This window comes from Rattus norvegicus, chromosome 1 (assembly GCF_036323735.1).
Source record: "Rattus norvegicus strain BN/NHsdMcwi chromosome 1, GRCr8, whole genome shotgun sequence".
NCBI lineage: Eukaryota > Metazoa > Chordata > Mammalia > Rodentia > Muridae > Rattus > Rattus norvegicus.
In genome coordinates, this window is record NC_086019.1 from 219,463,165 (window position 1) to 219,487,775 (window position 24,611).

General features: G+C 37.2%; 2 protein-coding genes across 3 annotated transcripts; one reads left to right on the plus strand and one right to left on the minus strand.

The window, feature by feature from the left end:
- Positions 1-3,885: 3,885 nt before the first annotated feature.
- Or5b96 (olfactory receptor family 5 subfamily B member 96) lies at positions 3,886-13,666 on the minus strand. Of its 2 annotated transcripts, XM_017589526.1 has the most exons (2): positions 12,759-13,666; positions 3,886-3,928 (listed from the first exon to the last, which is right to left on the minus strand). In XM_017589526.1, exons 1-2 carry the CDS (start codon positions 13,661-13,663, stop codon positions 3,886-3,888), a joined length of 948 nt encoding a protein of 315 aa, XP_017445015.1. In that variant the 5' UTR covers positions 13,664-13,666. The 2 variants fall into 2 exon arrangements, with proteins under 2 accessions (XP_017445015.1, NP_001001042.1); NM_001001042.1 differs by lacking the exon at positions 3,886-3,928 and having other exon boundaries at positions 12,743-13,663.
- Or5b12b (olfactory receptor family 5 subfamily B member 12B) lies at positions 4,164-5,108 on the plus strand. Its single transcript, NM_001000253.1, has one exon. It carries the CDS (start codon positions 4,164-4,166, stop codon positions 5,106-5,108), a length of 945 nt encoding a protein of 314 aa, NP_001000253.1.
- Positions 13,667-24,611: the final 10,945 nt, after the last annotated feature.

Below are 24,611 nucleotides of genomic sequence, written 5' to 3' on the forward strand. Positions count from 1 at the left end.
GAATACATACCATGATTGGGTTACCTCACTTAGGAGGACATTTTCTAGTTCTATTCTTTTGCCTATGAATTTTATGAAGTCATTGTTTTTGATAGCTGAGTAGTAGTCCATTGTGTAAATGTAGCACATTTTCTGTATCCATTCTTATGTTGAAGGATATCTGGGTTGTTTCCAGATTTAGGCTATTGTAAATAAGGCTGCTATGAACATAATGGAGTGTGTGTGTCCTTGTTATATGCTGGAGTATCTTTTTGGTATATTCCCAGGAGTGGTATGTCTGGGTCCTCAGGTAGTACTATGTCCAACTTTCCGAGGAACAACCAGACTGATTTCCATAGTGTTTGTACCAGCTTGCAATCTCACAAACAATGGAGAATTGTTCCCCTTTCTCAACGTCCTCACCAGCATCTGTCATTACCTGAGATTTTTTTTAACTTTTCATGATAAAGTTGGTTTTTTTATTATTGTTTTGATTGCTCAAATTTCCCAAGTTACTTTGTATATGCATTTATTTAGTAATCAGTTTTAGTTTTGTTCATTTTTATTAAATTGGGTATTTCTTATTTATATTTCAAATGTTAATCCCTTTCCTGCTTTTTTGTCCACCAGCCCCCTAACCCCTTTCCTTCCCCTTCTATATGGGTGTTCCCCTCCCTGTCCACTCCCCATTACCTCCCCCCACCAACAATTCCCTATACTGGGGGTCCAGCCTTGGCAGGACCAAGGGCTTCACCTTCCACTGGTGCCCCAACAAGGCTCTTCACTGCTACATATGCAGTTGGAGCCCAGGGTCAGTCCATGTATAGTCTTTGGGTAGTGTTACCTGAGTTTTTGATCTTAGCCATTCTGACTGGTGTGAGATAGAATCTCAGGGCTGTTTTGATTTACATTTCCCTGATGACTAAGGATGTTGAGCATTTATTTAGGTACTTCTCAGCCATTCCATATTTGTCAGCTGAGAATTCTGTTTTTAGCTCTGTAACCCATTTGATTCTCTGGAGTCTAACTTCTTGTCTTCTTTGTATATACTGGATATTAGCCCTCTATCAGATGTAGGATTGGTAAAGATATTTTCCCAATGTGTTGGTTGCTAATTTGTCCTATTGACAGTGTCCTTTGCCTTACAAAAGCTTTGCAGTTTTCTGAGGTCTCATTTGTCGATTCTTGATTTTAGAGCATAAGTCATTATGTGTTCTGTTCAGGAAATTTTCCCCAGTGTCCATGTGTTTGAGATTCTTCCCCACTTTTTCTTCTATTAGATCCACTGTATCTGGTTTTATCCACTTGGACTTGAGCTTTGTACAGGATGACAAGAATGGATTGGTTTGCATTCTTCTACATGCTAACTTCCAATTGAGCCACACCATTTGTTGAGAATGCTATCTTTTTCCCCCACTGGATGGTTTTTAGCTCCTTTGTTGAAGATCAAGTAACCATAGGTGTGTGGGTTCATTTCTGGGTATTCAATTCTATTCCATTGATCTACCTGCCTGTCTGTGTATCAATACCATCAGTTTTTTTTTTTATTACTATTGCTTTGTAATACAGCTTGAGGTCAGGGATGGTGATTTCCCCAGAAGATTTTAAATGTTGAAGATAGTTTTTGCAATCCTGGGTTTTTTGTTACTCCAAATCAATTTTCAAATTTCTGTTTCTAACTCTATGAATAATTGAGTTGGAATTTTTATGGGTATTGCATTGAATCTGTAGATTGCTTTTGTCAAGATGGCCATTTTTACAATATTAATCCTGCCATTTCCCCTTCTCTTTTCTTTTTCTGGTTCCTTCCATTTTAGAATACCTCTCTCTCTCTCTCTCTCTCTCTCTCTCTCTCTCTCTCTCTCTCTCCCTCTCTCTCTCTCCCTCTCTCTCTCTATCTCTCGTTATTCTAATGCATGCGTGTGTGCGAACACGCATGTATGCACACACACAACACACACCTCTCTATATCTATCTATATCTATGTCTGTCTTTCTGTCTGTCTGTCTGTCTGTCGGTCTATCTATCTATCTATCTATCTATCTATCTATCTATCTATCTATCTATCTATCTATCTATCTATCTATCTCCTGCTCAGTCCATTTAGTATTACTTCTCTCTATGTAACTTCAGGGCTGACCCCTTTGTATTGAATTTCCAATTAGAGTGCTCATCTCTGGGAAAACTATTTCTCCCATTTTCAGCATTCCTTATTTGACTAGGTTTTGTCTAGCAGTAGAGACCTGTGAGACGTCCCCCTTCCATGTTTGTTGCTGTTACGCCTCTTGTTTAGAATATTGTTAAGTTTTCATGGATGAACTTTTTCTATCACTTTTGGGAGACACAATCTCACTGCAGATTTCCTGATCCTCTCGCTTTTACATACATTCTGCACTTTCCATGTTGTTCCCTGAGCTGTAGGTTCGGGATTTATATAGTAAGTGTAATCACAGGGCCTGGAACCTTCATGATCAGTTGTTCTCTTTATTTTAAACTGTTGTATTGTTCTGTAATGGTCTTTTTCTGTTGCAAAAAGAAGTTCCTTTGGTGAGGGGTGAGGCCACATTTATCTGTGGTTAAAGGATGCAGTAAGAAATTATTAGTTCATTTAGTAAAGTGACAGTAGAAGATACTCTTAAGACTCATGATCTTTGTTAGTAGGTTTTCAGCATTAGACACTATTTCCCTACTGTTGAGATGGCTGTAAGTTGAATTAGATAGCTGTTGACTACATGTTTGGTATTTTATTTTTGTGATTGTTACATAGTTTATGATTCCTGGGAGAGGGATTATCAGCCTACGTGTAATAAATTTATTTAATATATGTATGTATATATACATACAGATTATATGTATTATAGGTAATATTATGTAAATAAGTAATAATGTGATTGATTCCTTATAACTTTTACAGTGTTATTTTACCTGCCTAACTTGCCCCTCCTGAGTTAAAATCCCTTCTCATGTTATTCATTTCCTTCTACAAATAAGATATATTCTCCTATTAACCTCCTCTTTTTTTTTACAAAGACTAAAGTAAGTTATTTTTCTTTCACTGTAATATTTGTTTAGAACTTGATTTTACATATAATAAAATGTTGGTAACATTTTTTGAGATAATTCCTAAATTTTTTCAAAAACAGAAAATTATTCACCTGCATTATTTATTCAGGTGAGTAATATTTAAAGAACAAAGGGTGTCTTGATCCCTCTGCTCTAGATAACTTTCCCCCGGATTAAAAACATTAGTGTGTAAAATCTAAAACCTCTATTAATGTAATAAAATTTAAGTGCCATTGTTTATAGATGCCTTTATTCTTTGTATGGGATTTTGTCCTGCTTTTTTTATGTTATGATAAACTGTATGTCAAATGGACTACATAATACCATGAGATTTTCCTTAGCAAATGATGGTGTATCTTAAGTTATCCTATGACAGATTTGACACGATGGGAATAATAAAAAATTAGAACTGAAATTAATTTGTTTTACCTCACATTTACATGTTATTGTTTTTGTCACCAAATTTCTATTTTGAATTTGTTATTTCCAAAGTGAGAGTCATAATGTGGAGTCTTAAATATGGCCAGTACATGAGGAAAGAGCTCTTATGAATGAGAGTAATGTTTATGGAAAGAAAGGCTGGAGAGATGGTTGCCTCTTTTGCTTTGAGAAGAGAGAAAAAGACCAAGAAATCAGCAGACAATGGATTGCTAATATCTTTGTCTTAGATTTTTCCAACTGTCAGGACAGTACTTGATAAATTTGTGATACTTATATTCTGTCAAATTTATGGTATTTTGTTACATATACAGAAGAAATAAAGACATTAAGCTATTATGGTGTAAAATAAGGAATACCTTTGTTTTATAAAGTTAGGAATTTTGAAATTTTCCAGTGAGTGACTTATATAAGAATTTCATGATGAGCATTTTTTTGGGCCTCAATTCAACATAGGTTGAGTTATTAGATTGAGACACATCATTTTTTTTCTAAACATAGTATGATCTACTTTTAATTAAAACTTGAATTTTGTTCCCACAGACTGCTTGTATCAGAATGTTTGAAAGGAACATTGACATGCTGAAGGAAGGCATGCAGAAAATAGACAGAATGGCCCAGAAGCATCCTCTCCATTCTCATTCTTATCTTCTTTCTCTTTGCTATAGGGCACATGATCCCCAATGGAGAATAGTACCAAGGTGACTGACTTCATTTTTGCAGGGTTAACAGATGACCCAGAGCTCCAGATACCACTCTTCATTGTCTTCCTTCTCATCTATCTCAGCACCTTGCTTGGGAACCTGGGAATGGTAGGGTTGATTCTGCTGGACTCACACCTCCATACACCCATGTATCTTTTTCTCAGTCACCTGTCTCTGGTGGACTTTGGTTATTCTTCAGCTGTCACTCCCAAAGTAATGGCAGGTCTCCTTTCAATAGACAAAACCATATCTCACAATGGTTGTGCTATACAATTCTTCTTCTTTGTAAGCTTTATAACTACGGAAAGCTTCCTTTTGGCTGCCATGGCTTATGACCGCTATGCAGCAGTGTGTAAGCCCCTGCTTTATACCACCACCATGACCACAAACACATGTGTTTGTCTGATCATAGGCTCCTATGTCTGTGGCTTCCTAAATTCTTCTATTCACACTGGGAACATTTTCAGGCTCTCCTTCTGCAAGTCTGATGTGATAGACCACTTTTTCTGTGATGCCCCACCTCTCTTGGCCCTCTCATGCTCAGACACCTCTGTCAGTGAGATGGTGATTTTATTTGTGGTGGGGTTCAATGATCTCTTCTCTATTGTGGTCATCATGGTCTCCTACCTGTTTATATTCATCACTATTCTGAGGATGCATTCATCTGAAGGACGCCAGAAGACCTTTTCCACATGTGCTTCCCACCTCACTGCAGTCTCCATCTTCTATGGGTCAGGCATCTTCATGTATTTACAGCCCAGCTCCAGTCACACCATGGGAAGTGACAAGATGGCATCTGTGTTCTATACCATGATCATCCCCATGTTGAACCCTCTGGTCTACAGCCTGAGGAACAAAGAGGTCAAGAGTGCATTCAAAAAGGCTGTGGAGAAAGCAAAATTTTCTATAGCATTCACATTTTAATTATATAGAACCTGTACAAAGGCAGTTTTATCTACCTCAAATTAATATTTCTTCAGTTCAACAAATGGATTTTCTCAGGGATAGTTTCTATTAAATGGTTTTTAACTCATGTAAGATTCTACTATTTTATCTCATTTTATTCTGGTAGCATTGGGATAGAATCTAGTGCCTGGCACATGACAAGCAAGTTTCTTTCCACTGAACTATATTTGATGCCACATTTGGACATTTTAATATCATTTTCTGTGCCCTGGATAATATGTCTTTCTTCTTTTCTTGGTTAAGGTTTCATTGCTGTGAAATACACTATGACCATGGCAACTCTTATGAAGTATCTCAATACCTGCTATTTCTCCTTGGTATCTCTGCATCCATTTTCTTGTGAATGGGTCTAAGTGTTTTGTGTCTCCTCAGTACTCCTTTGTTCCACACATGTTAGCTTTGTTTTTATCCATTCTAACAATATGTTTGCTAAAAAATCAATCCTCAAGGTCTGGAACTAAGAGTTAATGAATTAAAAGCCTTCAGGTGGCCTGATAAACATCCAGCATTAACATGACTGATAACAACTGTGGGCTGACAGAATCCAGTATAATTTTGATAAGGGTATTAACATACCATCCGCCACTGCTATGTACCACTTTGGGATGGCAGAGGAACAGACCTACAGATGAAATCTTTCTCCAAGTTTTCTTTTCTTGTCTCAAAAAAATCACCAAGCACACACTACTATGTGCCCCCAGTTTCCATCATGCCCTGGGGTGAGGGAAGATGACATGGGTGACTGGTAGCCTTCAGTCGTCCTGATTAAAGAACAATTTCCATGTTAAGAAAGAGAGTTTGGCTAGACTGTTATTTGTTCCAGCCGATATTTATACATTAGGAAGCTGCACTGTTAAATAGCTGCAGCTCTGTGAACATAGGCTCTAAGTACAGAGTTTTTCCTCACCCAGTTAACTGTGTTTAGTAAAATAAAACCATAAACTATAAGTAGGACTTTTATAGGGAGCTGTTCAATGAATAGTGACATTTCTTTGGAAACACTGATTTTTAGGAAGGTTCTTGAACACTTTATCATTGCAATGGTTTTTTTGTTTGTTTTTACACTCCAGATTTTATTCTCCCCCAACTGTTCCACACTCCATACATCCTCCCTTCCCCCCAGCCCCCACCTGCAACAAGGATGTTCCCACCCTACCCACCCCACCAGACCTCTAAACTCCCTGGGGCCTCCAGGTTCTTGAGGGTTACATGTATTTTGAGGGTTAAGTGCAGTGTTTGTTAAGCTAACATTTTCTTGAAATATTAGTGGTTTCTACTCTAGTAACTTTCTTTTATTGGATTTTTTAAATTTACATTTTAAATGTTATCCCCTTTCCAGGTTTCCCTTCTGGAAAACCCCTATCCCATCTCCCAACCATCCCCCACCAATGCTTTTATGAGGGTGTTCCCCTATCCAACCACCCATTCTCTCACCCATTTCCTCCTGCCTCCACACCCTGACATTATCCAACACTGGTGGATCCAGACTTCACAAGATCAAGGGCTTCTCCCCCCCATTAATTCCCAACAAGGCTATCCATAGTTACAAATGTGATTGGAGCCCTGGGTCTATCCATGTGTCCTCTTTGGTTGATAGTTTAGCCCCTGGGAGCTCTGGAGTGTTGGGTTGGTTGATATTGCTGTTCTTCTTACAGGGTTGCAAACACCTTCAGCTCCTTCAGTCCTTTCTCTAACTCCTCTATTGGGGGGACCCTCTCTCAGACCAATGGATGGCTCCAACATCTGCCTCTGTATTTGTCAGGCTTTGGCAGAGACTCTCAGGAGATAGCTATATCAGGCTCCTGTCAGCATGTACTTCTTGGCTTCATCAATATAGTCTTTGTTTGATACACACACACACACACACACACACACACACACACACACACACATATATACATATATGTATGTATATATATATATATATATATATATATATATATATATATATATATATATAGGCTGGATCCCCAAGTGGGGCAGCCTCTGAATGGCCATTCCTTCAGTCTCTGCCCCAAACTTTGTCTCCATATCTCCTCCTATAAATATTTTTATTCTCCCTTTTAAGAAGGACTGAAGCATCTGCACTTTGGTTGTCCATCTTCTTGAGCTTCATGTGAGTGCATACCATGTGTGGTTTTTTTGTGATTGTTTTACTTCATTCAGGATGATTTTTCTAGTTCCATCCATTTGCCTAAGAATTTCATCAAGCCATTGTTTTTGATAGCTGAGTAGTACTCCACTGTGTAGATGTACCACATTTTCTGTATCCATTCCTCTGTTGAAAAGCATCTGGGTTCTTTTCAGGTTCTGTGTATTACAAATAAGGCTGCTATGAACATAGTGGAGCATGTGTCTTTTTTGTATGTTGGAGCATCATATGGGTATATGCCCAGGAGTGGTACAGCTGGGTCTTCAGGTAGTGCAATGTCCAATTTTCTGAGAAATCTCCATGCTGCTTTCCAGGGTGGCTGTAGCAGCTTGCAAGCCCACCGACAATGGAGGAGTGTTTTTCTTTTTCCACATCCTCTCCAACATATCTTGTTACCTAAGATTTTGATCCTAGCCTTTCTGAGTGGTGTGAGGTAGAATCTCAGGGTTGTTTTGATTTGCATTTATTTGATGACTAAGAATGTTGAAAATTTCTTTTCTTTTTTTCTTTATGTTTCTTTTTTCCCCATCTTTATTAACTTGGATATTTATTTGCATTTCAATTGTTATTCCCTTTCCCAGGCCAACATCACCCTAACCCATTCCCTCTCCTTCTATATGGATGTTCCCCTCCCCATCCTCCCCCAATTACCACCCTCCCCCCAACAATCCTGTTGACTGGGGGTTCAGTCTTGGCAGGACCTAGGGCTTCCCCTTCCACTGGTGCTCTTACTATGCTATTCATTGCTACCTATGAATTTGGAGCCCAGGGTCAGTCCATGTATAGTCTTTGGGTAGTGGTTTAGTCCCTGGAAGCTCTGGTTGGTTGGCATTGTTGTTCATATGGGGTCTCAAGCCCCTTCAAGCTCTTTCAGTCCTTTCTAAGATTCCTTCAATGGGGGGTCTCGTTCTCAGTTCAGTGGTTTGCTGCTGGCATTTGCCTCTGTATTTGCTGTATTCTGGCTGTGTCTCTCAGGAGAGAACTATATACGGTTCCTGTCAGCCTGCACTTCTTTGCTTTATCCATCTCATCTAATTGGGTGGCTGTATTTGTATGGGCCACATGTGGGGCAGGCTCTGAGTGGGTGTTCCTTCGCCTCTGTTCTAAACTTTGCCTCCCTATTCCCTGCCAAGGGTATTCTTGTTACCCTTTTAAAGAAGGAGTGAAGCATTTGTGTTTTGGTCATCCTTGAGTTTCACGTGTTCTGTGCAACTAGGGTAATTCAAGCATTTGGGCTAATATCCACTTATCAATGAGTGCATGCCATGTGTGTTTTTCTGTGATTGGGTTACCTCACTCAGGATAATATTGTCCAGTCCCGTCCATTTGCCTATGAATTTCGTAAAGTCATTGTTTTTGATAGCTGAGTAATATTCCATTGTGTAGATGTACCACATTTTCTGTATCTATTCCTCTGTTGAAGGGCATTAGGTGTTTTCCTTTGGAGTTAGAAATGTGGGCAGAGTGTAGTCTCTTCTGGCTTTCCAGGCGTGTCTGCCCCTTTGAAGGTTTAGCTCTCTCTCCCACAGGATTTGGGTGCAGGGATCTGTTGACCGGGTCCCATCATATCCGGGCGATGTCTGGACTGCTGGTTACCTTCTGTTTGAGTGCCCCTATCTTCCTGTTCCCAGAGGCTCTATGCAGTTTCCTCTTGCACCAGGGATGTGGGCAGGTGTTGGCTGTATAGGTGGTCTTTCCCGCTCTGCAGTCTCCAGAGTGCCCATCTGCCTGGGCGGTGAGATCTTTTTCCCAGGGGGTTTTGGAGCAGGGAGCTGTGGGCAGGGATCAGTGAGGTTTGGGTTCCAGCTAAAAACCAGAAGTGTCCGGTTCCAGAGGAATTTTGACTCTGTGTGTCCTGAGTCCACCAGGCAGGTCACTGGGGGGCAAAAAAGTTGGTCTTACCTGTGCTCCCAGGGCTGAAGTTGCTCCTCGGGGGCTGTGTTTGAGCTCTCTGTGAGGGTGGCAATCAGAAAGGCCTGCCCCATCTTTTCCTGGGCCCCTGTGCACAGGGGTCCCGGATGGTGTTAGGTGTTTTTCTCTGGAATCAGAAATGTGGGCTGAGTGTAGTCTCTTCTGGCTTCCCAGGTGTGTCTGCCCCTCTGAAGGTTTAGCTCTCCCTCCCATGGGATTTGGGTGCAGGGAGCTGTTGACCAGTTCCCTTCAGATCTGGGCGGTGTCTCCCCTCTACATTTTCAACAAAAGACCAGCTTGGTATTCTGTTGGGTTCCATAAGAATTGGGGCTGGGGCTGTATCTGTCTCGGCCCCTCCCATTGGATCCCCTTCTATCTGGACTGCCTGCTTAGGCCTCAGTAGGAGAGGGTATACCTAATTGTGCTTATGTCCCAAGGTGGTGTGGTACCCAAAGGGAGCTCCTTTTCTGTGAAATAAAGGGGAGGAGGTAATGATGGGAGGTATTTGTCAGAATGGGACAAGGAAGAGAGAACAAAGGGGGGTGTGATGAGAAACCATAGTGAATAAATAAATTTCAGATTACAGAAAAGTAAAATGGTCATTGTAAATTACCTTTAATAGAATCAAATAATGTTTTAAATTGCCAAAAGGTTGAAAGCATGCATACTGTACTTTATGACAGTACACCAAACACAAATTTTACAGTAATTTCAGTCGATTGTGCCATTTGTGCTTGTGTTGTAATTTCTTGCCATGATAGGTTGCTACTCAGAGGTATTTTAACTGTCTTAAGGCAGAATAGGAAGGGGTTTGGGGGAAGACTATCTGAGGGGGGAAATGGGAGGAAGGGGGCAGTCATCAGGATGTAAAGGGAATAAATAAAAAAATAATAAATAAATAAATACCAAAATGTAACTGGATATGAATCCTTTAAATAATTTCCCACTTAGTGTTTCCTTATAAATCATGACACATTACTTATAATGGATATATTCCTTACCATTTAATGGTTTGTTGCTCCATAATAGAACTATGGGGAGTTTTAAATGAACTACTTAAATATGTACTTACAAGAAAATTACTTTAAAAAGTGAGGAGAGTGAGAAACAAATGACAATGTAGAGAATGTTCTGTGATCAGACAATTAGCAGTATCTCTTTAAGTGTCATATTTTTCATAAATAAGCATCACAGCCAATTATCCCATTACTGTGTCAGAATAAACTGAAGCACAGATATTTCATTCATTCAATTTACAAATATTTCCTGAGAATCTATGAAATATGTCTTTTTTAGGTATGATAATCAAGTGAAAAACAGGTTCATTGCTGTATTTATGAAATGTATATTCTACTTTGGGAGGATAAATGAAAACAAAACAAGAAGTATAAAGAATATCACAGGGAGATGCATGTACATACAGTGTGTGTAGCATGTGGAGAATAACTGACTCATAAATGTTGCCAGAGAGGATCCATGAGCAACTGGAGCAAATATTTGAATGAAATGGCAACATGTCTTACTGGATGAGCCAATGTAAAGCAAACGAACAAGATTGGTTTGGTTGATGTTAAAAGGAAGCGAAATAGGAGAAAGACTAGGAGAATCACAAAAGAACTTACTAAAAATGAATGGTCATTATGAAATATTTCAAAGCACTTTCTGAAGGAAAACTGCAAAGCATAATTTCTCAGCTTGCTTAAAATGCCATTTGAAGATGGTGAACAACATATGAATAATTCCATTTTCATGTGTTTTTATTTTACCTTTTGAAATTCCAAGTATGGATATGATGTTGTTACACAAAATGATTTAATCCAGCATAAATAATCAGTAAAAAAATTCAGAATTATTCACTTGCGAATGTCAAATAAGAAACATGTACTTTCAATTATTGATCATGTTTTCACTTAACCATTGACAACACAGAGAGAAATAAATATTTCAAAAATATTACATTTATATAAAGCAAATGAAATATTAGATTATCCTCACTAAATTAGCTACTTTCCTGTTGCCTGTTGCTGTAATAAAATACAAATCACCAAAATCAACTTATGGAAGAAAAAGTTTATGTGGGATTCCACTTTCAGAGGGATAGAAGTCTATCATGACAGCAGGTTTAGCAACAAGAGGCAGACATTGTGAAGGAGCTGAAGGCTGAGATGACATATTCAACTACAAACATTAGGGAAAAGGAAACCTGGAAATGGAGGCAAAACTATAAACACGCAAAAGCCTCTACCTACCTAGCAAGGCTCTACTACCTAAAACTCCTTAAGCAGTACCAGATCTGGTGACCAAATATTCAAATAGGCGAGTATATAGGAGACATTCGTCATTCAAAACACCACATTTACCAAATGCTTTAGCTCTTTTTTGAGTTCTCCTGAGCAACAACATCAATAGGATATAATATAGATGGACAAATAGAAAGCATTTATAATGGACATTAGCTCATGTGATATGGAGGTTGGGAAATACCATGATATCCTGTCTTTAAGCTTGAGAAGAAGAGAAGTTGGTAAATCATTCAATCTGACTTATATTTGAAGATAAAAATCTAAAGATTCAGGAAGTTGGGTTATATTAAATCTATAGATTTAAAGGATTCTCTGTAGATTCTATAGATTTTAAGGATTTTCTATAGATTCTATAGATTTAAGATTCTCAGAATAGATTTTAAGGATTTTATGGTAGTCTGGTTGTTTTTCTGCCATCCCACTGATAGTACAGTTTAGTTAAACTAATGAAGGTGCAGTTTAATAAAAAAAAGTGAGGACCGTATAATCAGTTCAGATGTCTGAGAGTGAGAGGAGATTAATGCTCAGGGTAAAGTGGGAGGAGGGGAAAGAATAAAGAAAAGGGAGCCAGGAACATAAAGGAGGGGGAGGGGAAGAAGGCAGAGAGAGGGGAAATGATTGGGGGCAAGAGAGACAGAGAGGAGGGTTGCATTTCTTTGAGGTCTAAGTAGTAGGATCCCATTCACCCACATAGATGATAGACCATCTTAGTTTCTAATTTCACTGCTTCTAATTCTATACACTTGAATTCTTGGAAATATGGTCACAGCCATACCATTAATGCAGTAAGATGAAAACATAATATTATGCACCACAGATAGCCATATTACACACAAAATTCTATAAAATTTACCATACTCATGTACATATCGTGGAACACTCCATGCACTTCTTTCTTCATGGTATTTATTTTAGAATTGCTTTATGTGTATTTGTATTGAGATGTAATAGAAAAAATACATGTAGTTAAGTGATGAATGTGTATTCTTAATGGGATTTTAAAAATTCTAAGCTATTGTACATTATCTAAGTATATAATTCTGTATAAAATATTTTCAAGAGTTTTGAAGAAAAAGTAAGAATATTATTTCATCTACTTGAATTTGTTGTGGAATTTACCTCTAATTCAGTACAGGAAAGATATCTGAGAAGAATAATGTCACATACAAAGTTAAATTAAAATCCTATTATTTTTTGCTTTTAATAAATTAATGCATTTTTCATCCTTAATAATGTAGTATCAACTTTATAAATGCATTCTTGACCTTGTTATTCCTCAGGCTGTAGACAAGAGGATTCAGCATAGGAATGACCATGGCATAGAATACAGAAGTAACTTTGTCTGTGTCCATGTAATGACTAGAGCTGGGCTGTAAATACATGAAAATAACAGTCCCATAGAAAATGGAAACTGCAGTGAAGTGGGAGGCACAGGTAGATATAGCCTTGCGATGTCCTGAAGTTGAGTGCATATTTAAGATGGTTACAAAAATTAACATGTAAGAAGTACAGATAACTATTAGAGCAAAAAACACATCTAAACTCTCAATGTAAAGAAGAACAAGTTCCCTAGCTTGATTATCAAAACAAGTGAGAGCTATGATTGCAGGAACATCACAGAAAAAATGATGGATCACGTTGGATTTGCAGAAGGAGAGAGTGAATATATCTCCAATATGGATGGAGGCACTCATGAAACTGATGACATAAGAACCAATGATCAGCCCTGTATACACACTTGTAGTCATGATGCTGGCATAGTGTAGGGGCTTACACACAGCTGCATAACGATCATAGGCCATTGAGGCCAACAGATAATTCTCCACAGTAGCAAAGGCTCCAAAAAAGAACATCTGAACAGCACAGCCATTGTAAGAAATGATCTTGTCTCCTCCAAGAAGCTCAGTCATGACTGTGGGGGTGACAGCTGAAGAATAGCACAAATCCACCAGAGAAAGATTACCAAGGAAAATGTACATGGGAGTGTGGAGTCGAGAGTCCAAGACAATCAGCAGGATCATTCCTAGATTTCCCACCAGGGTGATGGTGTAGATGAGAAGGAAGGTGATAAAAAGGGGAAGTTGTAGGCTTGAGTCATTGGTGAGTCCCAGCAGAATGAACTGTGTCACTTCTGTCCTGTTCTTCATTATTGTTATTTTATAATCATTATATTCTCCATAGTAATAAAAAGAATAATATGATAACTTGAAAATTCAATGGAACTTAAAATGATAAACTGTATTGTTTAAAAATGTTTTTTTACGCAATATATTTTGATCATATTCTTTCCCCTTCTCTCAACTACTCCCAGATCCTTCCCACCTCTCTAGCGATGCCAACATGTACTTCTACATTGCAGGGAATTACCATGGGCTTTAGAATTAACTTGAGTTAACCAATTACACACAAGTCATATTGAAGTGCTCTTAATGGAATTCAAAATTTTAATTTTATGTATTTGTTAATTCTGATGCAAACATTTTAATAACTCTATTAACATGACATACATGAGTAATTCTGTTCATGAAACCATGTTCTATTGTCTCATCAAAACCCAACACTTCCTTGCCATTCACCTATCAAGAATTACTTTGGATGTGTCTCTTCTCAATTTCTATCACTAATATGTTATAGACCATGCCAAGTTCTGACCCTATGCTTTGAGGTTTTATCTTTGTATTTTCCTAGGGAAAATTTAATTTAATTGAACTCACTCTTTTGGCTCAAGCACAACAAATTTTAGAGTTTCACAGTTAACCGCAATGTGATTGATTTGGTAGTAATTTCACCTCATTTGCCATGTTTTCTCATTTTGGTGTTAAAAGAAGGAAAACCAAGAAATCTGGAAAATGAAATCATTCCTTCTTTAGTACCAACACACACACACACACACACACACACACACACACACACACACACACACGGCTACTTGTTAGGAGCGATGCCCTTAAAACCCTCCATTATTTTTGTTAACAGTATAGTTAGAGTTAAGTATGTTCATGGAAAATCCCCAGCCAGCTGCAGAAGACTAATACAAATCTGGTGGTCAGGATGACTAATGATATGACAAAGTTGTGACCTTGCTGAGAAATACATCTGACAACAGGATGCCCAATGATATGATAAACCTGTAACCTTTCTGAGAAATCAACATCCTGCTGACTAATGATATGACAAACTTGTATCCTTTCTGAAAAACCAACATTCTGTTGACATCAGCTGACCACATGAGTACTGTGTCCTTGGACTACATAAATGTTTCCCACTTCCCACCTCTCTCTGTTATCTCTGTTATGGTATAAATTCAGCCCTGGGAAAAAATAAAATTGTCACCTCGATCAGACTCTTATCTTGGCATCCTTCATGTCTCTTGTCCTCCATTCTCTTCCAAGTACCCTCTGCACCCTCACTGACTGTCCTGCAGTATGGAACAGCTACTACCATATATATTCATTTCATACATATATATTCATATGCATATTTTCATCACCATATATATACTACCAAATTCCTAATATTTAAGTGGATTGAAGATGGGTTTAAGGGATACATCATAGTATGCTCAGAGTAGCTGATGTTGCAGGTAGCTTTGCCAGAAGAGTACTCAACTTGTAGTGGCAGTTCTGAACAATGCTATGCCATTTGATTTAGCAGACTTAGAGCTGAGGTTCCTGGAAGAGACAGGTGCCTATGAAATCTACCATTTATCTCCTAAGTGTTACTTCCACAATGATCTCATTTCATTCAACTTGAAGACAGCAATAATAGTCACTTTCAGATACTATTGGGAGAAATAAACATAATTCAAAGACAATAAATTGTGGCTGTTAACTACAGTTTTTTAGTGATAGCTATGTTGCTATTGTCAGTATGAGGTGATGGTTTTTAAATTTGATCAATGCAGGTGTATGTCACATTAAAGAATTTAGCCTCAAGAATTATAGAAGCTTTGCTCCCTTAATTCTTCCCTATCTCATACTGCGTCACTGAGATCATTTGGGTTCTCATGTGCTTCTTAGCCACCCTTATGCCTGATGCATAACTGTTGTCCCTATACCCTGCAACAATTTTAGGTCATTTTTCTTTACTCTTTCTAAAACATAGTAAATCGATTGCACTTTTTAGCCCCCGTTTTACAATAGCAAGTCAAAATATTTTTTTAAATTAAAAATAGTGTTTAGTTTAATTGTATATCTAGAATTAGTGCTTTTCAATTTCAGTAATGGCTCTCTTACTTTAAAAAGTACAAGAATGAGCATTACTTCTTTTCCATATCATGCTTGTGGTTGAAAAATGAGGTCACAAATTTGACAGAGAGCAAAGACAGTATATATTGGAGAATTTAGGGGGTGAAAAGTTAAGGAGAAAGCTATATAATTATATTTTAATCTCAAAAAATAAAATAATAAAAAGGAAGTAGTCTGACTTAGGATGTTATTTTCCTTATGATTTATTTTATATAATACAAATGTCAATACATAATGTGTAGTGGAACCCGTATTGAAATGAGATCTTTATTGAAAATTAATATCAATGTCCCAGAAGTAAGTCTGGCTTTAAGTGTGAGAATGCTGATCATGTCCCTGGGTTCCACCTTAGCAGTCAGTATTTCCTAAAAATCTGCTTCTTTCCAGGCCTGATGCCTCTTGCTACAATAGGAGAACTCAGTATTCAGGTCATTTCAAAAAATAATTTAATTATGTTTTGATCATCAAAATAAGCTATTCACATGTTTACTGATTTAGTCACAACTCACAGGTAAAACAGTTTTTTTCCAGAAATACTGTCATTTTATGAACCCACTGCCTACAATTGCCACTAGAAACAGCATATTTCTTTGATCATGTAATGTGCTCCTAACATACTACTCAGCACAGGATTTATTTTCATATATTTGCTGTCCTCTGCCACCAGTCAAAGCTTCAGTTTTAAAAGAATCTCATCAACCCACGGCTAGAGGGTATTGCAGCATAAGAAATACCTCACTTGTTATACCTAGGTTGATCATAGAGAAAATTGAAGGGAAAAAAAGAATCTTGGGGTCATTTCAGATAGTTACAGTGAAATTAGTTCTGAAAACGTCAAACGCCAGGAGAAGAAGGAAGGCAGCACCTGAAGATGAGATCACTAGCTATACTAACCAGAGTTTCAGGGAAATCTGAGCACAGAGCAGACATAATATCACACACACACGCACACACACACACACACACACACACACACACACACACACACACACACGCAGATCAGTAAAGAAGAGATATTATTGAAGCAAGGGTTAGAAGACAGAGGCGCCCAGGCTTACAGACAAGAAAAAGACAGAGGAAGAGCTGAGACTGTAACTTCTTGTTTCTTAGCTTTACCTCTGTCATTAAGCTTACCGACATGTACCTTGGTGACAGCTTCATTTCAGCGCACTGGTGGCCTCCTCTTCCTAGCACTAGGAATTCCACATGATCAAAGTCCCCTGAGTCACAGAAGAGCCAGGCTACTGTTCATACTTCATTAGCTTTCCCAGACAAACCTGGAGGAACTTCACTGAGAAGCACTACCTGGATATTTCGGCAATCTGTGAGAAGCCCATGACACTCTTAGGTCATCTGTGTCATATCACACACATCAAAACCACCAACAGATCACACAAAAATAAACTAATATTAGCACTAAAAGGTGGACAGATTATTAGAACCTCTCATAAAGTACTGTTGAAAGACAGTATATTTGAGTCTGCTAACATTATGGCAGCTTCCTTGAACATGAGAAAAACTGGCCTGTTAATAATATTTAAATTGACAGGTTATGAAAAAGAACTAGATTAATAAAAAGAGTGATGCTACAAATAACTAAAAATATAAAGTTAATAGAATTAATGTTACTAGGTTGCTGAATTTTACTTCTGCTCTCATGGGCATTGTTTTGTAAAGATGTCAACTTCTAAAGCTTTAACAAGACAATCCAACAATGAAATTTTTTTTCTTAGATACAAGAGTTTAGTTAGGATAAAAGAGCCCATTTTCATTAAATCTCATCTTTTCTCATATTTCTTTTCTGGTAAAACCAAGTCATGGAGATGAAGTTTTGACTGTTCTCAGTTTATGGGCCACTTGTATCTTCAAAGATTTCTTTTGAGAGTAATTTTCATGTTGGAAAGTATTTTATTTGAATTATTTTTTTTGTGAAATAATGCTACTTTGTCTTTTTTCCTTTTATTTTTTTCTTATACAATACATGCTGATCACTCCTCTCAGTTACATGCCATACCCAGCGTCTCCCCCATATCCATTGTTCCTGTGTTTCTCTTCAGAAAAGACCAGGCCTCAGATAGGTATAAACTAAGCATGGCCTAACAAGTTACAGTAAGACTAGGCACATATCCACATGTCAAGGCTGGACAAAGCAGCCCAATCTTAAAACAAATTATCAAGTTAGTGGCTTATGGTGATAAGGGTTAGCATATGTTGTAAGGGATTTATAGATGAATGACATGTTTGTGAATGTTTTAATATGTAAGAGAAGTGTTATATTTAGCAACAGGTAAGTTGAGTGTTTGAGAAATGTGATGTTCTAAAATTCCACAAACTGCTTAAGGGGGAAAAGCTCTAGGTTCAGGAGTTGAATATATTTCTTACTAATCAGCATGCAATATAGGTAAAAAATATTGAATTAATAACTATTAATTAGGTTAAAACATAATTCATTTTAGGAATATTTTCATATTTCAAAATAGATCATTTTCTTCTTTTGCATATTTGTAATTTACAACTTTCACTGAGATCAAAATATATACAGAACATGATAAAGTCACTACTTACTAATCGAAGTGCCATCTCTCTTATTATTTGTTTATATTTTGGGGGATAAATCAGCAAGTCTCTCTAGTGAATATGACGTTTACAAATACTTCAGACAACATTTGTTGGATCATCTGGATCATCCACCTACAGCATGTTTAAAACACCTTTGTATTTTCAAAAAATTCATAGCAGATCCACACAGCTCTCTACTTCTTTATGTGCTTATCTTCCTACATTAGTGTTTATGAAATACAGAAACATCAGATTTCTATAAAAGAAAGACCATTCATCATAAAGTAGTCAATCCAAAATCATGAAACTATCTATTGAATGTTTAATACGTACCTTCTGAGGAGCACTTTCAGCTAAAGGTCAAAAGTTCTAACCTTAGTGACATTAATATAGTGAAAAAATAAGTAAAATCGTATTTATATAAACCAAGTTCCAAATCTATCATTCATTTTTCTATGTATGCCTTTGTAAGAGTTTCTTACTTCTTTCATGTTTGTAAAATTAACATAGTAATAATCACATCTCCTATCCAATTCCCACGTTCTGTATATAAATGATAAACTACAGTGGCCTGTAGCATATTTTATGGAGTGGTTATCATTTGAAAGTCATTAAATGTGATTTTTCATCTTTGGCTATTTACCTTAATTACGTTTGCAGGCTGATAGAAAATCCTGAGGCAAGAGTGACTACCACTCAAAGAAATGAATGACATTCAATGAGCATAGCATGTCCTTTCTACAGTGAGATGCTATGAAGTTAGGCTGGTGTTCTGGAACAGAGATCAGGGTAGAGATTTGCAGACTTGGAGATCTCTGGAGAGGTTTCCTATGAGAATACCCAAAGCTCTTATTCCTGCAATCGTATGGAAGAAACTATTACGAGTCTTTAGGGATCAAGCTGGTTTCAAGTTTTTATACATTTGGATTTGTAAATAATAAATTTATGAATTTATTTTCACTGGCAAATATTAAAAATCACTAATTTTTATGCATTTGGATTTGTAAATAATAAATTTATGAATTTATTTTCACTGGCAAATATTAAAAATCACTTATTACTGTGGTGTGGTATTATGAGATGCTTTTGTACTCACCTGCAGTCTTTATGGTTAAAAGTTATGCTAAGCTGTTTGTCTCCTGAAATATTTATCATTTCTTCATGGTGAAAATTAAAAAAAAACTTTCTGATTTTTAAAATGTAAAATATATAATACTGTTTTATTTATAGTCTTTTTATTGTTCAATAACCTACTACTTCCTTGAAGTTGTAAATTAACACCAACTGCCATTTCAGGTTTCCAAAGATAGATAAAGCTTAGCAGAAATCAAACATTTCAAAAAAACCCCCTTGATTAGACACACATTTAAGTCAGCATCTATAACTAAGTAGGTAGATAACATATTAAAAACCCCACTAAGTTTACTTAAGGTCTGAAATTAAGTTTCTAGGGACTTGAGAGATGGTAAGCAAAATGAAGTAGTCACTTTACAAGTATTAGAACCTGAGTTGGGATTCTTAGTATCTACTTTAAAAAATGGTACTTGAACAACAACACACAATTGAACAATGTGCAGAGAGTAAGAAACTTGGAACACTCAGTCCTAAGTGAGATGTCTTCCGCAACCCTCTCCCACAGATTTCAGGGATCTGTGTGAAACAGGAGACAGAAAGACTGTAAGAGCCATAGGTAATGAATGACTGTAGAGAAACAGGGTCTTCCATAGATGACAGGACTGGTGCACATATGAACTCACGGAGACTGGCAGTTGCACAAAGTTTGTGCAGGTTGAATCCAGAAAGAGTCTAGCTCCAAGATTGAAAGGGGAATGTGGACACAGTGTCCCATGAATAATCAAGAAGATTTGTGATTGATACTCACCAGCAAAGGAAAAATTAGTTTTCTCCAATGGAGTCTCATTGAGTATATCAACTGTATTCCAGAGCAAGCTCCATGCTCAGGAGTAAGATGGCCAACACAAAATGAGCTCTTTTATTACTTTTTGTGTGAGGACACTTATTTTTTGAGATACTTTATCTTATTGGGTTTGTTTTTTTGAGAATGAATGAATGAGGATTGGTCAGTGGGGAGACAAATAGGATATGGGAGGAGTTGGAGAAAGAAAAATAATCAAAATACATTGTATGATAAAACATGTTTTAAGTTAATAAGACTTAAATAGCTGCCCAAAATATTCAAAATTAGAAAGAATTGAAATAATACAAACTTCAAATTTTAGACATGTGACTTAAATTTTAGAAAATTTATTTATTTATTGGAATTATTAAAAAGTTTAAATCAAAATTAAAATACCCCCTTTTAATAATTTATTTATTTATTCATTTATTTATTTTTATACTCCAGATATTATACCACTCCAGGTCCACCCTCCAACTGTTCCACATCCCATACTTCCTCCCCACCACTCTCTGTCCCAATATCCACGAGGGTGTCCCCACCCCACCTACCCTACCCACCCCACTGGACCTCTAAACTTCCTGGGTCCACCAGTCTCTTGAAGGTTAGGTGCATCTTCTCTGACTGAATCCAGACCTGGGAGTCCTCTGCTGTATTTGTGTTGGGGGCCTCATCTCAGCAGGTGTAGGCTGCCCGGTTGGTGATTCAGTGTCTGAGAGATCTTGGGGGTTCAGGTTAATTGAGACTGTTGGTCCTCGTAAATGGTCGCCCTTCTCCTCAGCTTCTTCCAGCTTTTTCCTAATTCAACCAGAGTTCAATCTGACTCTATCAGATGCTTGTTGGGACTTTTGGAGGGCAGTCATGAGAGGTTGTTTTGTGAGTTCCCACAACCTCAATAATGGTGTCAGATCTTAGGACCTCCTAGAGCTGGATCCCACTTTGGGCCTGTTGCTGAACCTTCTTTTCCTCAAGCTCTTTTCCATTTGCATCCCTACATTTCTTTCAGACGGGAAGAATTGTGGGTCAGAGTTTTGACTGTGGTATAGCAGTCCCATCTCTCACTTAACACCCCGTCTTTCTGCTGGAGGTGGGATTAACAAGTTCTTTCTCCCCATTATAGGCCATTTCACCTAGGGTCCTTCAGTTTAGGTTCTGAGAGTCTTTCACTTGCCATGTATCTGGTACGTTATGGAGGGTCCTCCCAACCACCTTCCTCCAGAGGTTACCTGTTTCCATTCTTTCTGGTGGCCCTTAGGGCTTCTGTCCTTTCCCCCCACATAATACCAGTTCATGTTCTTCTCTCCCCCAACCCAAGTTCCCTTTCTCTTTCAGGTCCCTCCCTCACCCCTTGTGGTGGCTTTCTTCTCCCTCCCAAGTGGACCTGAGGTGTCCTCACTTTGACTTTTCAGCTTGTTGAGCTTTTTGAGTTCTGTGGACTGGATCTTGGGTATTTTGCACTTTTTTTTGGCTAATATTCACTTATTAGTGAGAACATACCATGCATGCCCTTTTGGATCTCAGTTACCTCACTCAGGATGATATTTTCTAGTTCCATTCATTTGCCTGAAAATCTCTGGATATCCTTTTTCTTAACAGTTGAGTAATATGCCATTATGTAAATGAACCACATTTTCTGTATCCATTCTTCTGTCTTGGGACAGAAATCACAAATAAGGCTACTATGAACACAGTGGTACATGTGCCCCTTTGGCATGCTGAGGGATGTTTTGGTTATATTCCCGAGAGTGGTATTGCTGGGTCTTTAGGTAGATCTATTTTCAGATTTCTGAGGGACATCCAAATTGATATCCAGAGTGGTTGAACCAATTTGCAATCCCACCAGAGGTGGAGGAGTGTTCCTTTTCCTCCACATCTTCAACAAAATCTGTTGTTATCTGAGGTTACGCGCTTAGTCATTCTGATTGGTATGAGGTTAATTTGCATTTCTCTGATCACTAAGGACTTTGAACATTTCTTTAGGTTCTTCTCAGCCATTCAAGATTCCTCTATCATGAATTTTTGGTTCAGTTACATAACCCATATTCTGATTGGGTTGTTTGATTTTTTGGTGGTTAGCCTCTTGAGTTCCTTATATATTTTGGATATTAGCCCTCTAGCAGATGTGGGGTTACTGAAGATTTTTCCCAATCTGTAGGTTGCCGTTTGTCTTATTGAGTATGTCTTTTGCCTTACAGCAGCTGTTCAGTTTCATGAGGTCCCATTTATCAATTATTGAGCTAAGAGTGTGAGCCATTGGAGTTTTATTTAGAAAATTTTCACTGTGCCAATGAATTCAAGGCTCTTTCCCACTTTTTCTTTTATTAAATTGAGTGCATCTGGCTTTATGTTGAGGTCATTGATACAGTTGGACTCGAACTTTGTGCCTTTTGACAAATGTGGGTCAGTTTTCATTTTTCTACATATAGACAGCCAATTAGACCAGCACTATTTATTGAAGATGCTTTCTTTTTTCCATTGTATATTTTTGAATTTTTTGTCAAAGATCAATTGTCAGTAAGTGTGTAGTTTTATTTCTGGGTATTCAATTCTATTCCAATTAATCAACATGTCTGTCTCTGTACCCATACCATGCAGGTTTTATCATTATTGCTCTGTAGTAGAGCTTGAGATCAGGGATGGTGATTTCCCCTGCAGTTCTTTTATTGCTAAGAATTGGTTTTGCTATTCTGGGTTATTTGCATTTCCAAATGAAGTTGCGAAATGCTTTTTCCATGTCTTTGATAATTGTGTTGGGATTTTGATTGAGATTGTGTTGAATCTGTAGTTTGCTTTTGGTAGGATTTCCATTTTTACTATGTTAATTCTGCCAATCCATGAGCATTTTGTGAGATTTTCTTTGATTTCTTTCTTAAGATACTTGAACTTATGGCCATACAGACAGTTCACACTTTTGATTAGAGTTACCCCAAGATAATATATGTATATATATATATATATATATATATATATATATATATTGCCTATTGTGGAGGGTTTTTTCCTAATTTCTTTCTTAGACCATTTATCATTTATATAAAGCAAGGATACTCATTTATTTGAATTACTTTTATACCCAGCCACGTAACTGAAGTTGATTATCAGTGGTAGAAATTCTCTGGTAGATTTTTTGTTTTTGGTGTGGAGCATTGCTTATGTATACTACTATATCATTTCCAAAGAGCCTTATCTTGACTTCTTTCTATCTCCTTGATCTACTTTTCTTGTCTTATTGCTCAAGCTACAAGTTCAAGTACTATATTGAATAGATATGTACAGTGGGCATCCTTTGTCTTGTCCCTGATTTTAGTGAGATTGCTTCAAGTGTTTTTCCATTTAATTTGATATTGGCTGTTGGTTTGCTGGAAATTGCTTTTATTATGTTCATGTACCAGCCTTGAGTTTCTGATCTCTCCAGGAATACTTTTAACATGAAGAAATATTGTATTTTGTCAAATGCTTTTTTGGCATATATGGAGATGATCATGTGGTTTTTTTTAAAATTTGAGTTTGTTTATATAGTGGATTACATTAATGCATTTTCCTATATCGAACAAACCTTTCATCCCTGAGATGAAGCCTACTTCATCATGATGAATGATTGTTTTGATGTGTTCTTGGATTTGGATTGAGAGAATTTTATTGAGTATTTTTACATCAATATTTATAAGTGAGATTGCTGTGAATTTCTCTTATTTGGTGGAGTTCTTGTGTAGTTTAGGTATCAGAGTAATTGTGGCTTCATAGAATGAATTAGGTAGTGTTCCTTCTATTTCTACTTTATGGAATAGTTTGAGAAATATTGGTATCAGTTATTCTTTGAAGGTCTGTTAGGATTCTGAATAAAATCCATTTGGCCATGGGATATTTTATTGTGAAGTCTTTAATTACTTCTATATCCTTAGGATATTTGGGTCTTTTAGTTAGTTACCTGCTCTTGATCTAACTTTGGTATGTGGTATCTGTCTAGAAAACCATCCGTTTCATCTAGATTTTCCAGCTTCTTTGAGTATATGCTTTTGCAGTAGGATCTGAAAATTTTTTGAATTTCCTGTTTCTGTTGTTATGTCTCACCTTTTCTTTCTTATTTTATTGATTTGGATACTGTCTTAGGGCCTTTTAGTTAGTTTGGCTAGGGTGTTATCTATCTTGTTGATTCTGTCAAAGAACCAGCTTTTTGTTTTGTTGATTCTTTGTTTCTATTTGGTTGATTTCCACCCTGAGGTTGACTATTTCCTGACTTATTCTCCTCTTGGCTGTATTTTCTTCTTTTTGTTCTAGAGTTCTCAGGTGTGCTGTTAAGTTACTAGTGTAAGATCTTTCCAGTTTTTTTTTACCAGTGCATACATATCATGTTATGAGTTTTCCTCTTAG

Bases quoted from the DNA above. Each gene is read 5' to 3' on its own strand.
- Or5b12b (NM_001000253.1), top strand. From the start codon at position 4,164: ATGGAGAATAGTACCAAGGTGACTGACTTCATTTTTGCAGGGTTAACA.
- Or5b96 (XM_017589526.1), bottom strand. From the start codon at position 13,663: ATGAAGAACAGGACAGAAGTGACACAGTTCATTCTGCTGGGACTCACC. The intron at 3,929-12,758 runs GATACTACATTA...CAACCTATGTTG, and splicing joins AAGAATGCATTTATAAAGTT to AATTGAGGCCCAAAAAAATG.